The 16,083-nt window shown below is 46.6% G+C and overlaps 1 protein-coding gene across 1 annotated transcript in view; it reads right to left on the bottom strand.

Moving 5' to 3' along the window:
* Positions 1-15,553, bottom strand: part of LOC104406894 (collagen alpha-1(V) chain) — a gene marked incomplete at its 5' end in the record, with an annotated part of 104,397 nt that extends 88,844 nt beyond the window's left edge. The window contains 3 exons of the mRNA XM_010016014.1: positions 8,465-8,627; positions 9,234-9,447; positions 15,386-15,553. Coding sequence (XP_010014316.1) covers positions 8,465-8,627; positions 9,234-9,447; positions 15,386-15,553 — 545 coding nt within the window. The remainder of the gene's footprint in view (positions 1-8,464; positions 8,628-9,233; positions 9,448-15,385) is intronic.
* Between the last annotated feature and the right edge of the window lie 530 nt (positions 15,554-16,083).

The following is a 16,083-nucleotide window of genomic DNA, read 5'->3' as shown; positions in this document are numbered from 1 at the left end:
GGGAACATGTGTTTCATTTGTTCATGCCTAAATGACAAGGGAATAGGTTGAACACAAAGTCAACTAGGAGGCTTCTAAGTTAGGATGGTCTTTTCTATGCTGGGTTTACTCTGTCCTTGCTGCAACAAGAGGCTACACACATAAAACGCTAGCTTAGAGAGAGGACAGACTTCAAGCTGTGTCCTGTAAAGGCAGGACAAAGCAATAAAGACCTAAATTCCAAGGAAACACGGACACAAGCCCACCTCACTGCAGAGCTCAGTGCTACCATCTTCTTCCTCAACATAGTGGCTCTCCCATGAGTTTGGCTCAGCCAAGCCTGGACTTCTCTAACAGTTTGCTGCAACAGTGCAAATCAATCAAGTGGTTTGGACACAGAGAGGATTTTATTTTCTATCCATAGACATATATCCATAGTTCCAGAAATTCTCTCTTATGCAAATAAGACCGATCTGTGTATCACCTCCCACATGGAACAACATTCCCAAATTAGCAGGGAAGGGGAAACATGCACTGATTTGGGCCGGTGGCACACTATTCCTCACTGCTTTCAATAATCCCTTTCCCATATTGCATAGTGATGCTGCCAATAAAGTTCAGCTGAAAACTTCTCCCCAGCAGCATGAGTGTTTGGCTTTTCCCCCATGCTCAAGCTGAGGACAATCATCCTTCCCTAACATGTCCATTTGGTCTCTTTTCAATGCCTTTCCAACAAGCTCTGGGTCCCTTTGTGCTGCCCTTTCTGCTCCTGAAGGCCTGTCCCACTGCCTGCAGACATCATTGTCCACAAGGCCACTGTAAACTTTGGCACGGTGTCACGGGAGAGGAGCAGGTTTCCAGCATTACATCACCCTGTCTGGGCTCAGCGCTCAGCCTGCTGCACCTCAGAGTTTCCATGGAAGAAACCAAGCCCCCTCCTCCCACCGTTCAAAGGGGGAAACAAACTACCAACGAAGCCATCAGCTGCAAGAGTAATGACACCAGACCTAAGAGCATCCATCATGTGTAACGAGCCTGCCTGGGTTGCTGCCTGCCTGCATTTAACTACTAAACTCTGCCAGGTGAGTGTCAGGAACAACCAGACAAAACTCTAACCATCAAACCCCATAATCCCTGTGGTGGATGGAAATGGTTTTGAGGGATGAGCTTTACCTTCCAGAGACTGCTCAGTTTTCCTTGTTAGCAGTTTTAACTGATTACCCCGCTCTGCAGGAGGTACTTCACGGCAGAGAAAGCTGTGCAACAGCCTCCCTGTCCTCTCCATGCTGTGGCCCAGGACAGCAGTGATGGAGAGCCCTGAAGGCATTGCTTAGCATCCCTCCCCACTGGCAGTTCCTGCCCAGCATCCTTGCCCATGTCCTCCCAATGGCAAAACCTCATTCAAACCAACTAGCCTGCAGGAGTCCCAAAGCAAGGCAACCATCAGGCTCCAAACTGCCTGTCTGAGCCATGGCACATCCCTGCTCTTGTGACCACAGGCAGGGAAGCCAGCATCTCCTCAGACCACGTCCTTCACCAGCCATTCACAGAAGGTTAATCCTGGATTTTGATGGCTGTTAAGTGCTCCATATCCTCAGCATTCACCCTGCTTTGCTGACAGAATCATGAGGAAGGACCCCTCAGCAAGAAATCATTCTGGGTTGGATGCATTTTCCCATCTGAAGCATTGATTAAAAAGCTCTTTTAATGACACTGAAAGGACTGATGTTTAACTTGGCCATATTAGAAGATAAATGATGCACTGCCTAACTTAAACGTCAATAAAAACACTTTCTGGTCTATTAGAACAGTAAAGCACATCTCCCCATGCACTGTACACTATCAGAGGCCTGAAGGCATTTGACAGCAGCAAACTGCAATAATTATCCACACATGCCAATGCAGAGTTTCTTTTACAGTCTATGAAATGGAATTTACCACTGAACCAAAAAAAACCCAACAAAAAACCCTACAATCAAAATAGTTAGAAACTATTGAATATGTGTATTTTGTAATCATGACTAATAAGGCTACATCATTACAGGCAACCCTGACCCAGCCACAGTGCTTGACTGCAGTCCAGATGGCTCAACTGCCAATTACCCAGCAAACCTAAATGAAAAGCAAGGGTTTGAGCAAAGTGTATGCAAACAATTGATCTGATGTTTGAACCCAGCCTCCCACTTGCTCTTGCTGGCACCTGAGAGTTCAAGGTCAGATGAAATGGTGTCAGTTCAGGCTTGAAATGAAACCACCTGAAACACAGATGAACTTTTACAAGCTGTTTTGCAGTTCTGATTCTGGATGTGGTCCTGCCCCTCCTGCAGCACAGGCACTGATAAAACCAGATGATGTCCCTGGGCACCTGTGTAAGATGATGCTGAGAGCAAGGCTTTGCCAGCTGAAGCTGAATATCACGTTTGGGTTTTGATTAGACTGACTGCATTGCTTGGACTCTGGCACAAAAACCTCACCATTAATTGCAAACCCATCCAAAGGTATAATCTCCAGTAATTGGAGACATTTTCTAGGCAGCATTGCTCTTCTGGAAGAGCTTCGTTCTGTGATTTAATCCATATGTCTCAAGTGCACCATTTTGCTAAAGAAAATCCCTTTGAAAAAACAAAAGCAGAAGAAATGACGAGAAAACCAGCAACTAAATGGAGAATTATTGGGAGACTGGGGAAAGCTGCAGACATCTTCAATAAAGAGCCCTCATGCTGGCTCAGAACATTTGATTTTCCATCATCTCACACTGCGGTATATGCTGGTGGTGTAAAACATCCACTCTTTGCACTCCCTTTAAGTCTCTGCAGTGAAAGAGGTGAAATCAGATTTGGCAGGGCCCGGGGGGCCAGCAGCCAGCCCTGAGCTGGCTTCTTCCAGCAGGCTGCGAGAGAGGGAGAACACGGAGCATGTATCCGCAGCGCATCTAGATAGAGACATTCACATTAGCAAAAAGCCTTCATTATAAAGAAACGTTTTTGAAGGTTAAAAGCTTGATAAGCAGGAGCTCTGCAGTTCCCTCGTGCTCCTCTGGGCTAAGCCCACATCCTGCAGAACACGATGGGTTCACTTACAAGAAGCCTCACTGGGCTCAGTGCTTCTGGTTTGATGATTTTGGGGACCTTGTTACCTGTCCTGTAAACAACTAAATAAGGTTCCTGCATGCTCTGTTCTTGCCACCGCTGTGCACATTTACACAAGATACTCCTGCAAACAGGAACAGCAGAGAGCTGTGCCAAGGCAAGCTGAGGTCTGGATGGGAATGAGATGTGGATTCAGACCTAAGGCTCCTACAGCACATTTGCCCCCATAAGCTGAGTTATCACCAATCTGGCTTTCCCCAAAGCCCACTGCAATGGCAGCATCACTATCACTATCCTCCTGAAGTAGATAGAGGCTGTCTGACATGTTATTAGCAAACCTGCAAGAGGGAGCTCCTAAATTTCTCCATCCTTAAACACTAAAAAACCACTGTAAGATGCACATGTAGGAACCTGTTATAGTTCGTACACCTTTTGCTGAAGCAAAAAAGATCCAATCTTCTAATCTCAGAGATGTCTGAGAAAAACAACATACAAAAAGTAAGAGCACTTTCCAGAGCTGGAAATGCTACAGCCAAGAGAATGGGGAGGGAGGCAGAAACCCCTGATGATGGTGAAATGAAATCTGGGATTATCAACCCCAGTGATAATTGTTTTTTAAGTGTAAACAAGGCAGAAGATGAAAAGAGAGTTGGCATTTCAACCCAAGAGCAACACAGCACCTGAACAGCCCCAATGTCTCTGCTGAGAGCACTGAAGCATCTATTCTGCTTTGTCTTGTTGCGCCTTGAAACACTGAGCAGCCCTAAGAGCACCTTTGGCACCTTGCCCGGGCTTTCTGGCTCGCCCCAGCACAAATTGCTTTCCCTCCACTCCTGATGTCTTGATTTCACTTGTGGTCTTCACGCACACAAAGGAGGAGAGAAAATGAAAAGCACCATCCTTTCAGCATCATCCAGAGCCAGCAGTGCAGTGGGTCTCACCCCAGGATGAGTTCTGGCATGAGCTAACAGCAAATCCTCTGTCAGCCTCTCACATTCCACTGTGTTGGCAGAGCCATGTCCACAGGTGTTCTCGACTCCCTCATTCTGCACCTTGTTTGGCAGGATCAGAGGAACACGCTTGGTTTTACAGTACCAGGTAGACCAATGAGACACAGTTGTGGTACCCAGGTGGACACAACAAGCTCCTCTAGTCTCCAGAGGAACCAACAGTAAAGGACATCAACCTTATAAAGCAATATACACATGCACTGAGCTTTTCCACTGATGGGAAAACCAACTTCACCTACACCAGACACTACTGCAAACCAATGCGATTTCCAGAGGGTCAAACCACCAGTTTCATTGTGGAACAATCCTGCAAAGTTTTAAACAGATGAACCAAAAATCATCACATCAGGTGTACTCACTTGTTACCAGGGTATTCTCAGCAGTTTTACAAAACCCAGTGTCCACACCACCATGTTAGTGATGCCAGCACTAGCTCTGCCAGCCCGGTGCTCTGCAGTACTTTTATCAGCACAGCAGCTTCACACAACAGCCTCTTCCTGACAGATCAGAAAACAAAACGCGCTATCATGGAACAGTTGTGAAGTGCTGGTCTACAGAGCAACGCTGAGCAGCAGAGCAGGGCTGAGCAGCAGAGCAGGGCTGAGCCACACGCTACTGCAGAACCCAAACTTCTGCCTATGGGATTACATGAGATGCTTCAGAACATCATTGCAAAGGGGTTAAATTCACCTAATCCAGCCCCAGACAGTAACATTTACCTGCCGCAGACACTGTGCAGCACTTCCCATGCATAGACACCTTCCAGCTGTGTGTTATGGGATTTCTGTTCACTGCTGTAAAACAGCCACTGCTGGGACCAAAGCGCGGCTCCAGCGACCTTACTGAGCCAGGGTCTGAACTTTGCTTCAACCCACATCTGCTAAACCAGTTCAACGGCTTCAGCCCAGAGCCAGCTGAGCTGCTTTTCCATCAGACCACCACGGCAAAGGGCAGGTTGGAAAAGCCAGCCCAGGGGAGGTGCCATCCATATTGGTGGTCAAATGCAGAAAGCTGCACACTGTCATGGCTAAACACAAAGCCTTGCCAGACTTTGGTTAGGGCTGGGAGAGAGACAGTGTTGGAGCCTGGCTGCTTGCCCTGAGAAAAAAAGGAAGGCACAGGGAGGTAAGTGCTGTCCCCTGAACCCAGCAGCAACTTATGCACAGAGCAGAAGCTCCTTGGCATGAGCATCTTCCAAGGATGCTCTCAAATGAAAGCCCACAGCCAGGTTTGATAGGTACAGTGTGCAGCAGAGGTGTACGTGTAATAGCCAAGTAAACCCTGAAAAGGGCAAAGCTTTAGCCTGACAAGGGGCCAACTCACTCAGCTCTTGTTCCAACACTGGCTCCCAGGGGTCCATCAGTCCAAGCAAAGGCTGACGGGGCAGTCCTGGGATCAACACGCTGCTGCCAGAGATGGGCTCACGCTTTCAGTTTCTTGTTATCCCTACAAGAACTAGTGGGATCCTGCACAGAAAGGTGACTCCTGCAGGAAATCACAGGCATGGAATGGGCAGCTCCTGTGGTGCGACACTGTAGAGTAGGGCCACATCACCGGGATCGTTTGGAAAATCTCCCTGGCTTTCAGGCAGAAGATGCTTTGCTTTCTGGAAAAGGGATTTTCCCAAACTTCATCCTCTCTGTTCCCACACCACTAAACTGTGCAAGGACATGGTTTAAAATAAGCACACCCAAAGAAACTGTTAAACTCTCTAAACCCAAGATCATTCATGTCTTCTGACTTCCTCCCAGTGCTCCTGTAGCCACAGGAACACTGCTTACTACAGCCTGCAAGCAGAGAGAACGTGTTTATGCTGCACCATGGGCTGTTTCTTTCCTCTTTCACTCTCACTGCAGAAAGCCCTTTGCAGTCTCACAACAGCATCCCCTCAGTCACAGCTTGAAGCCAGCCGCCACTTCCCAATCCCGGCGCGAGAGCCTGTCCTGGCATTTGTAAACTTCTGTTTTGAACAACAGCTCAGCACAAAACTCCACTTGTGTAACCTGGGCTCCAGGCTTGGCCCCCTCTCAAACCTCCCAGTGCTCCGCAGCCGCACAGAGACCCACAGAGCCCCAGCCGGCTGCATGGTAATGAGAGGAAATCATTTTTCCTCTGCAAGAATGCAGTGCTGGAGATGTATTTTGGAATTCCTCTCCCTTTCCCTGCCGGGCTCTTGCTGCAGCAGAGGACGAGCGAGGAAGTCCCCATCCGGGTGCTCAGTGGGCAAACACAACAGAGCTGCTCCTCCTGCAGTCCCAGCTGGACCTGGAGCTCGAGGAGTTACAGCTTCCAAAGAAAAACATGTTTGGGGTGTTATCTGATTTCGGTCCTGACCAGGAGAAGATGAATTCCCACTACTTACTGCTCCTGCTGCTCCATGCAGCCCTCCCCAGTGCTGCCTTCCACCCCAGCCAACTGGGTTATTTTAGTTTCCAACAAAAGGGACAAGCAGAAGAACTAGTCAACTCCATGGGTGCAGAAAACCCTGGGGAACATAGTGTTAGCTGAGGTTGCAGAGCAGTTGCCACCAGGACAAGCAGCAGCTTCATCTCGTCATTCTGCGCTCAGTCCAGAAATTATCAGCTTTCCAGGAATACATCATTGGCAGTGAACACCCATTTGCCATTGTTCTGAGCCATGATTTTCTCTACACAGTTTCTGCTTAGGCTTGCAGAAAGAAAGGAGGGACCAAAGGAAATTAAGTTGCTGAGATATGAAGGAAATTAGGTTATAGTCCACTGCCTTCATGAGACCTATTCATTACATCCAGTTTAAAGCTGCTGGTGTCTTGATTAGTGTGTGTGGATGCACTGAAAACCCTTTTTGTCTGGTGAGAACGACAAAAGAAGAAAGGACAGATCCCAGAACTAGAGAGGGGGTTTATACACATGCCCTGTAGTATCAGAACATCTGCTACAAGACAGAATAAATACTTGTTTATTGTCCAGTTCTCAGTGGCCAACCCCATGGGAAGGGCTCACATGGGAGCTGGGAGAGCACTGACACCCATCACTGTGCATTCCCTGGCCTGGCAGAGGAATCAGCAGCCCAAACCCCAGGTAAGCACTAAAACCCACCTAAAACACCTCAAACCTCAGGGGCACTCCACTTAAAATACAGCATCCAGTGCAACCACTGCCATTTTTGGCAGAAGGTCCAACACTGACAACAGACGCTCCACTGCCCAGCAAAGCCAGCTCTTACTTCCCATTTTTATTGTTGAGCTTCCCTGGGAATATCTATTAATTTAATACAATTTAGAAGACCAGCCCTAACTCTTTAACTGGGATTTTGGCAGCAACATTCAGTCCATGCGTTCTTGCTCCGTTTACAGTAGAGCAGCTCCCAGATGTTGGTAATGTTAAACAGACTGGAACTTTCTCCTGAGTGACAGCAAAATGCAGACGAGAGCTGGCTTGGCTTTGGCTCCAATTATCCAGTGCTAGGAGACGTTCCCCCCATCCCTTTGCTGGGTTGGGGAGACCCATGAGATACAGCTTTTCCTCTACATAAATGCAATAAAGCTAAGGAGATAGGGATCAATAGTTCTTAGTTTACACCCCATTGCACTGGCGCTGATTTCAGGGAAGAAATTCTAGCTTGCAAGAAAGATCAGAGACAAGATCCTCATACACATGAAAGCCTCAGAAGTGCAGCAGAGCACAGAAGTCGAGATTGCTGATGAAATGCATATATTAAACTAGTTGCTGAACTATGGGAAGAACTTCTACCATATGTACCTTGGCTATAAATAATCCTCTATCTCTTTGCTTAAATGAGAGGAGCTCATGGGAACATTCCACCCGTCATGATACTGGTTTGCTTTTTGAAGGCAGTCGCTGTGTGGGAGGTGACAGGGCTGCCAGGCAAGCTGGTGAGGAGAGACCCCTTATGTCATGGTGCAAGAAACCAAGAATTGATGGACAATGTATGGGAAAAGAGCAAATTCCTACAGCCCCAGAGTGAACTGTGACTTGCAGGAGAGCTGCTTTCCTCAGCTTCCATTTGCTGCCCCTGCAACTTTACCTAAATCCTAACAGAGATGAAGGAGAATCTTGTGAGCCCCCTTCCCATGCTGAACAGGCTGAAGAATTACAGATCTACAAAATCCCAGTGCAAGGACTGGTCTTGAACCCCAACAAGAGCATGAAAACCAGAGGAGCTCACTCCAGCTGGGCATCTGTCCCACTGTTTGCATCATTGCTACAGAAAGAATTTCCCCAGCCAAAACAAGAACTTACAAAGATACAAATGACACACAACAGTGTGCCATGATGCAAAAACCCAACACAAGTTCCAAAAATGAGCTGCAAATACCCCATCAGCCAGAACCCAGATCATCACCTCTGTGGAACATCTCCAGAGCTGTTCACCATTGTGACTTACCTCAAAGACTTCTTCATCCAATATCCTTGTTCCAAATACAATGATGCCATTGACGTCAATGATGGGATGATCACTTCGGTCCAAGAACTTGGTTATCTTCTTTTTACAGTCCAAAATCAAGGTGACATTTTTCTTCTGCACACTGATCGCTACTCTGTGCCACCTAGAACAACACAGTCCCCAGATGTGTTAAATGGAGTCCTGGGCTTTCAAGAACAAGCTAACAATTGTATAACAATGAAGCTTTCATGAACTGATGTTCTGCAAACCTTTATGCTAGCCATCATCTGCAACCACATCAAAACCATCCTGACTCTAAAGATTTCACTTGAAATAAAGGCTGATAGATGATGCCATTCACTTCCCATCCCTCCAGAACAGGTAGGAAGGCACCAGTTCTGGCTTCAACAAGAAGCAGAGGGAAGAAACCCACCAGTAACTCCCTGGCTATTCCCCTTTTCCACCCTCCTCAAGTCCTGCAAAAGACTCAGATTTTGCAAGACAAGCTGGTTTATCCAGGCTCTTTGCAGCAGGAGTCTCTGTTCCTACCCCCGTAAGTGCCAGACATTTTGCACTGACTGGTGGTTCTCGCCTTATATATGCAGTATTTATTCACCAAAGGGCAAAGCTCAAGAATAAGATGCTTGTCAGTAGTCAAAGGTGTGTATATACGTTTATACATACATGACTCCTAGTTTACACAACTTTCAACATGCTGGTATCGATATAAACAATGTACTTTTTCCTTTGTGCACAAAGTTTCACTTACTTGCCATCTGCTAGGTTAATGCCTCTAAAGAGAGGATAGTCTTCTGGGCCTGGCTTTCCTGTATGGTCTTCATACAGGAATACAGGAGATCTACCCAACTCCACACCAATTTGCTGGATCCCTTGCTCATTGTAAATTGAGATCAAGAAGGACTGAACTCCTTTCTTCGCTTTTACAGTGGTTAGAATGGAGAAGTCCTCTGGGAATGGGGAAGCTGGAGTAGAAAAGCAAAGAGGTTAGTCAGGTTTCTTTGAAAATGAATCCCTACAGAAACAGTCCTGTTGCCTAATAACACATAGGGACACCTCTGGTTTATCTCTCCAGATGTGTGCAGATCAGCAGCTCTATAAAATACAGGGCAGCATCTTATTTGCCAGGTGAAGATCAGGCTCTCCCTCAAAGTAAATTGCACCAGTAAAGCCAGTATTGAGCAGAGTCCCCCCAAGGGCTACCTGCTCTAGTGGCATATTAAAAAGCCAAGCACAGAACTGAGCATCTCTGAGCATTATTTGTTTATGATCAGAAAGACTTTTTCCAGGCCTTGTTGCAATCTGCCACAGAGCCAAAAATCACCCCATATTTGAACTTGCAAGCAATGAGTGGCAAGGGGGCTGCTGTTCTGGGATGAGACCATAGCACTGGGGAAACAGGGGGTCTAAAAAACCTGTTAATTTAAATCTATACTATTTGCACCTAACCCTTCCTTAGTGTGTTCTAGAGCTTTTTAGGAGACAAGGCAAAAAACTTTCACATATCATGAGGTCCCCAAATTAACTTAAGGTGTCAGAGGAACAGAGGAAATTAAGCATGCCTGTGCCAGTTCAGCACATGCAATATTGAAGGGGTGTATTTAAGGGAGCAGGGAAGTTGCATCAGGTTGTGTCTATTCCAGATGAGAACAGTGTCTGTGGCTTCAGCTTTCAGGGCTGGTGCAGACAGAAAAATCTGAAAACAGAAATAAACCTGGCAGTGAGTAGGGGACACTGATTCGTCTGCATGTTAAAAGGCATTTAACATTTCCTAGCTCTTTCTGCACTCAGGAGAGCCACCCTGTCTGATCTCAGGTGATTCCTGACTGTATTTTTGCAAGGTTTGGAAGCTTCAAATATGGAGCAGGCACCGTCAGCACAGAGAGGATGCCCTGCACAGAGGAAGGGTCAATCCCCTGCAACACCGAACAAAGGCATGACAACTTCCAAGTCACTATGGGCAGATCACACCCTGGTCTGGACACACCTTCTCTATTTGGGATTTCTCTGCCATTCAGACTGGAAAAATGAGCCCAAACTGAACAGCGCAGATGCGCATCCCAAACAGGACATCTTAAGAACACCAGCAGCAATAGTAAAGGGGATTTCATGCTCAAATGATCATTGGAGATGAGACCTACAAAAACAGAGGGTACCTACAGGGCATAACCTCCTCAGATGCTGCATTTCAGCAGTGAGACTTGCAGGGGACCTTTCCTTTAAGGTCCAGGCTTTCAGAAACAAGGATTGCATTGTACCACTGGGTATCTGCTTGAGAAATCTTAAACCCTGGCAGGGCAGGGTAAAGTGGGGCTGCCGGGCCATGGGCACTGCGGTGTGTGCTGGGACCAGCGATGTGTGGCAGCCAGTGGCGGGCAGGGATGGGAACACCACAACCCATCAGCCCTAAACTGCAGACCCGGAGCCATGTAAACCACAGAAAACCTTGAGCTCTGTGCCCATGAGCTTCAAATAGATTTCCTTCATCCCTGCAGGCTTATTTTAGATAGTACCCCAGGGCTGCATAAGGGATTTTGACCCAGGGAGGGGACCAGGAACATGGAAGCGTTAACCACAGCAAAGCCGGCAAGTTCAAACACATGAGCTTAACCTCTCCTCCTCTGCCTGGGACTTGCTTTAACTTCTGTGAACAGTGTTTCAAATGCATCTGCCTGCCTAGCACAGGGAGGGGGAGGCAGGAGCAGGCTGGGCTGCATCAAAGCCAGCACTGCTACAAACAGCTTGTGCAAACAGAAGACACGGAGGGGAGAGCTGAGGATACCTACAGAGACACACACTGTTTGCACCAAGTTAATATCCCTCACCTTAGTTAAACAACATTTGGAAGGAAGCATAAGGCGGTGTTCTGAATAGAGGACTCACAGTCAGTAATTAAATGCCATGATTATAGGTTGATTTCCCCCTAGAAATTTGGCAAATGCAGGCATCCGATTATCCTGCCTCCCATAGGAAACACTGAGCTTTATCTCCCTTCTGCTGTACACAAATCCTCCTGTAGAACTGAATCAAGACCATACGCCTTCCTGATTCCAATTACAGGCTACAGTTTTGGGCCTTTTATGTAAAATAGTTCATGTCCAAAATGTCATTAGGAAGCCACAATGGTACCTTCAGCCTGGACAAGCTGCCAACTCATTAAAAAGCTGCTTTTAATTTTTTTCATTATTATTAAGATGTCTCCATGGTGAAGCAAGTTTTTCAACCCAAATAACCATAATGGATGAATTATAGCTGACATTACTCTGCATTGCTCTGCTGTCCTGGCAAAACAACAATGCCTTCACTGTCACAGCTAGAAGTGACCCAGGCTATTGAATGATGTATGGAAACACAGCCACACGGACAGCAATACTAATAAATACATCATAATAAATATATGAAGCACTAATAGGTACTAATAAATACAGCATAATAAATACAAGGGGATTTGGGTCAATTGATAAAGACAATGGAGACAACCCCTCAACATGGGGTTTGGGATTAAGCCATTATCTTCAATTCATTTCTTCAAATGAGCTCATGCTGAGAGATGTTGCACATCCATCCCATCGCTCAACAGCACTGCTCCAGTGCTGAATTTAGCTCAGCATCACCCTTTTACCCTATGGCCAAGTCCTTTCACATTCACCACATGCAACCACCTGCAAAGGCAGTGAAGGGTTAAGACCCCAGTTCTGCAGATGGAAGCCTGGGAGGAGCTGAGGAGGTCCAGGGTGGGTACAGGCCTCTCCACCCCATGCGGCTCCCACACAGCACGTTGATGCCATGGGCTTCTCTTGAGCCCCAATGTGCAAACCAGCAGAGCCAGGCTGAGCTGCTGCTTTCCTGAGCACCACGACCAGGAATTGAAGGCTCCTGTACTATCTCATGGTCTTCAGGATAGGGACAGGTTGGACCTCCTTAACTTAGACCCTGCAGGTGTAGCCAACCACAGCCTGAAGTAACGAGCCCTGCTGCTGAGCGGGGAAGGAAAAGAAGCTTTAGCTGCTGAATAGCAAAAAAAAAATCAGTAAAAGCAATGAACTGAGCCAGTTCCCAACACAAACACAAAGCAGATCTGTTGCGTGAGATGGTGTCGTTCCCAGAGCCACTTTTCAAAGGAAAACAGCTCTTCAACCGTGTCACCAACTTCTGGTCTTTTTCTTCATTTGAGAAGACTCAATTTTGGAATCAATTGTTTTCCTCAGAGAGGACTGTCCAAGTTATTACAGAGATATTTGAGCTCTTAAACGCATATGCAGACACCCACAGGAAGTGTGGAGAATACGGAGTTTGGTAGAAGAATGCAAATGACATTTTGCTGTTTGCCGCTGAAAACTTCGCCTTTCTTGCCTCTGCTTTTGCTGGGAAGCAGAACTTGTCAGGGAGTGAGGACAAAGAGCATCTCAGCAGGATTTCTCACTCTTGTGAGCTTGTAAAAACAGATAAACTTTTACATGTATCTTGCTTCGCTGGCTGTGGCAGCAGAACACAAAGCCCATCAAATTACCATCTAAGAAAAGCACCAGCTTCTAATGAGCACAAAACATCACGTGCAGTGTACATTTGCCTCAGGTGCTCTATAACCCGCCTGTTAATAGGAAATCACTAAACACACATTCCCCTGGTACACTGCACTGCAATTACTTTATCATCTTTATCTCCTCTCTCGTTCATTTGGTGGTGCGAGCTGAAGTCACATCTAGTTATGGAGATGCACTGAGAAAACATCTGTTCCTCTGATGGAAAACACTGGGGGTTCCTCACTTCACTCTTCCCTTCCCATTTCCTCAGCAAGCAGCAGAGAAGACTTGATGACTTTGGAAGCCTTTGGAGAGGGACAAAGCTGCTTCCATCGCCCCATGGTTGTCCAGATGAGTAAATGATTGAAAAGTTGCTTGATGACACAAAGAAACACCATCCAGATCTTCTCACCCAAGACAGCAGATCAAAAACCAAGAACTCATTGAGGACATAAAAGTAAGGTGGGACAACAGCAAAAAAAATCCCCTACAGTATGGAGTCCTTTCCTGTGGCCTCAGTTCAGTTCTGCACGCTGCCTTGTTCTGTTAACCTCTGTCGTAAGTGGTGCCATCCAGCCTCCTTGCTACATTTATTAGCCAGAATACTCCATCCTTGTCTTTATTTCTTGGGGTCACCACTGTTTGCTGGTTTCCATAAAACAAACGTGATCAGGCAAGATTTCACAGTGGCTGCAACTACTGCTGGAAAGCTCTCCAATCCACTACAGTTGTATATTCCACACTGGAAGCATTTTCTTCAAGCACTTCTGAAGCAGAAGATACCAGTTAGGCCAAAATTTCAAATCTTTTCAGATACGTGGAAAGAGAGTACATCAAACTGGTTAAACACACACGGGTTAGGTTGAATTGATCTTGCCTTGGGACAGATGGATGGACTTAGGGCACAATCCTCTGGGACGTGAAGGCAGAACCTGTCTGAGGGGTGCAGTTGAGCACATGAAGGTATTATCTATAGTCAGAAAGGACTGTCCTGTCCAGGGCAGCAATAAAGACGAATCCAGGGTCTATCCTGCACTTCCACAGGCACTGAAATGGGGCTTTAGGCAAAGCCGAGCAGCTCCTTTGCTAAGGGTTGACCATGCGATGGAGGGTTACCTGCCCACAGCAAAGGCACAGCTGCTCTCATCCCATGTGTGAGACACAGGGTATGCTCCTGCATGCTCCTGCTCACCACAGATTAAATGTAATTCACCTGCTTATTGTCACAGCAGGATAATAATGAAGTCTGAAAATAACCTTAATGATAACAGATGCAATGAAGGAAATACAGGGCTGGAGGTTGCCAGCGCAGCAGCAGTCCAGCCTCGGAGCCCTTGGTCAGACCACTGACAGGCTGGCTCTGATAGGTACAGCATGTTCATTAAAAGCATTGGTGGTGGCACACCACATTACCAGGGATATAGCTAATGTGTTTTTATCATTACTCCTCTCACAAACACCAAAGGAGGATGTGTGTGTCTGCTTTGTTTAGGTCATCACTGCTTCAGAGACAAGTATTATGCAGCATCTTTCTGCCTCATTGCCAAACCTTCCCTGAGCAAAGGCATTCTCCTCAAGCCTATAAAGTCCTACAAACCATGCCTTCTCCCAGCATCCCTGCACTCCCCCGTGTAAAACAGGGATACAGCAGTGGTCCTGCATGGCAGCTACGTATTGAAGGCCGAAGCTCTCGGGCAGTGAGCAGTTTGGGTCTATAATGTGTCTAGTCTTTTTACAAACACATTTTACTCTGCAGCAGTGATTGTCCCTTGAGCTAAAAAATTAAGCCCCGGTGCATCCTCAGTGACAAATGAAACAGCAGCAGCAGCCCACATGCTCTTCAAGGGCTCTTGCGTCTTAGTGGTTTTCCCTAATGAACCTCCCGTTTCTTCACACATCTTTCCTTGGGACATCTGTTCTCGTGGGGCAGTCTATTTTTTACTCAGTGATTATTTATGCTGTGAGAGACACCACAGCCACAGAGTAAGACCCCACTGTGCTTGGCACGCCACGAACACAGAACATGATGCAGTCTGCATTCCTTTGCATCTTCTAAGTCTCTCTCCCCAGCTGGACATCACCGTGATAATGAGACAGTAGAAACTTTGTAGTATGGGAGAGAACAGATGCAGGCACTGGCCACATCTGCAGTGAAGCCCACCACCACGTGCAAGTGCAGTGATAAAAGAATCACTTACTGCAATGTTATTTGATGGTTGAATGTTTGCAGCCCCCTGAAACAGTGGGATCACTCCCTGCCAAGGGATCATCCAAGCACACTTGGAAAGTGAAGGAATCATGCAGTGCCCTACATGTGCCTGCAGAATCTGAGAAAAGCATCAGATACTTCCAAATGACAGATGAAAAGCTGTGGACTCACCAGGATACAGCTGCTTTGTCGGTGCACTAAGCTGAGCATCTTTTGTTACTCTATAAGCAACATCTGCTTCTTTTGAAGATCTTCTGCTTGTGCAAAACCCTGTTGTTTTTGTTATACCATCAGGTAAATTATGAAAATCTAATACCTTCAAGAGGTCTGCAGGTTCAGCTGAAAAAGGAAAAGGAGAAAACAAGAATTAGCAGGCAACAGGAATGGCGCTTGTTCAGATCCAAATCAGTATTAGCCTGCATCACACAAATCAATCATCAGTTTTAAAAATGGATGAAGTATGTTTTCAATACATCTGCAAATACACCGTTAATACCAGCTTCAAAGCCAAGACATTGTGGTACTGGTCAGAGGCACTAACTCAGTGCAGAGAGGAATGGTTCTCTGCACCAGGGCAGAAGGGAGAACGCATTGTCGTCTTAGCTACAGAAGTTAGATTTGCTGGATGTCTTCGCTCAATCTCCATCATTCAAGTACATCCTGGAGATTAAGCATTAGAGAGGAAATCTGTGATGTGAGAGAAAGGCTTTAAATCAAGCAGTTGCCCTCATACTGATGCAACCATTCCCATTCTTTTTTCTTAAGGTGTTTGATCCAAAAAACTGTTTTGAAGCAAACACCTGAGCAAGCTTCTCTGCAGGGTTACACACACCACACCAAACAATGTGTCAGCTCACACTAGCTGGGTA

Source organism: Nestor notabilis, unplaced genomic scaffold (assembly GCF_000696875.1).
Source record: "Nestor notabilis isolate BGI_N333 unplaced genomic scaffold, ASM69687v1 scaffold13660, whole genome shotgun sequence".
Taxonomy (NCBI): domain Eukaryota; kingdom Metazoa; phylum Chordata; class Aves; order Psittaciformes; family Psittacidae; genus Nestor; species Nestor notabilis.
This window is presented reverse-complemented; position numbering and strand designations above follow the sequence as displayed.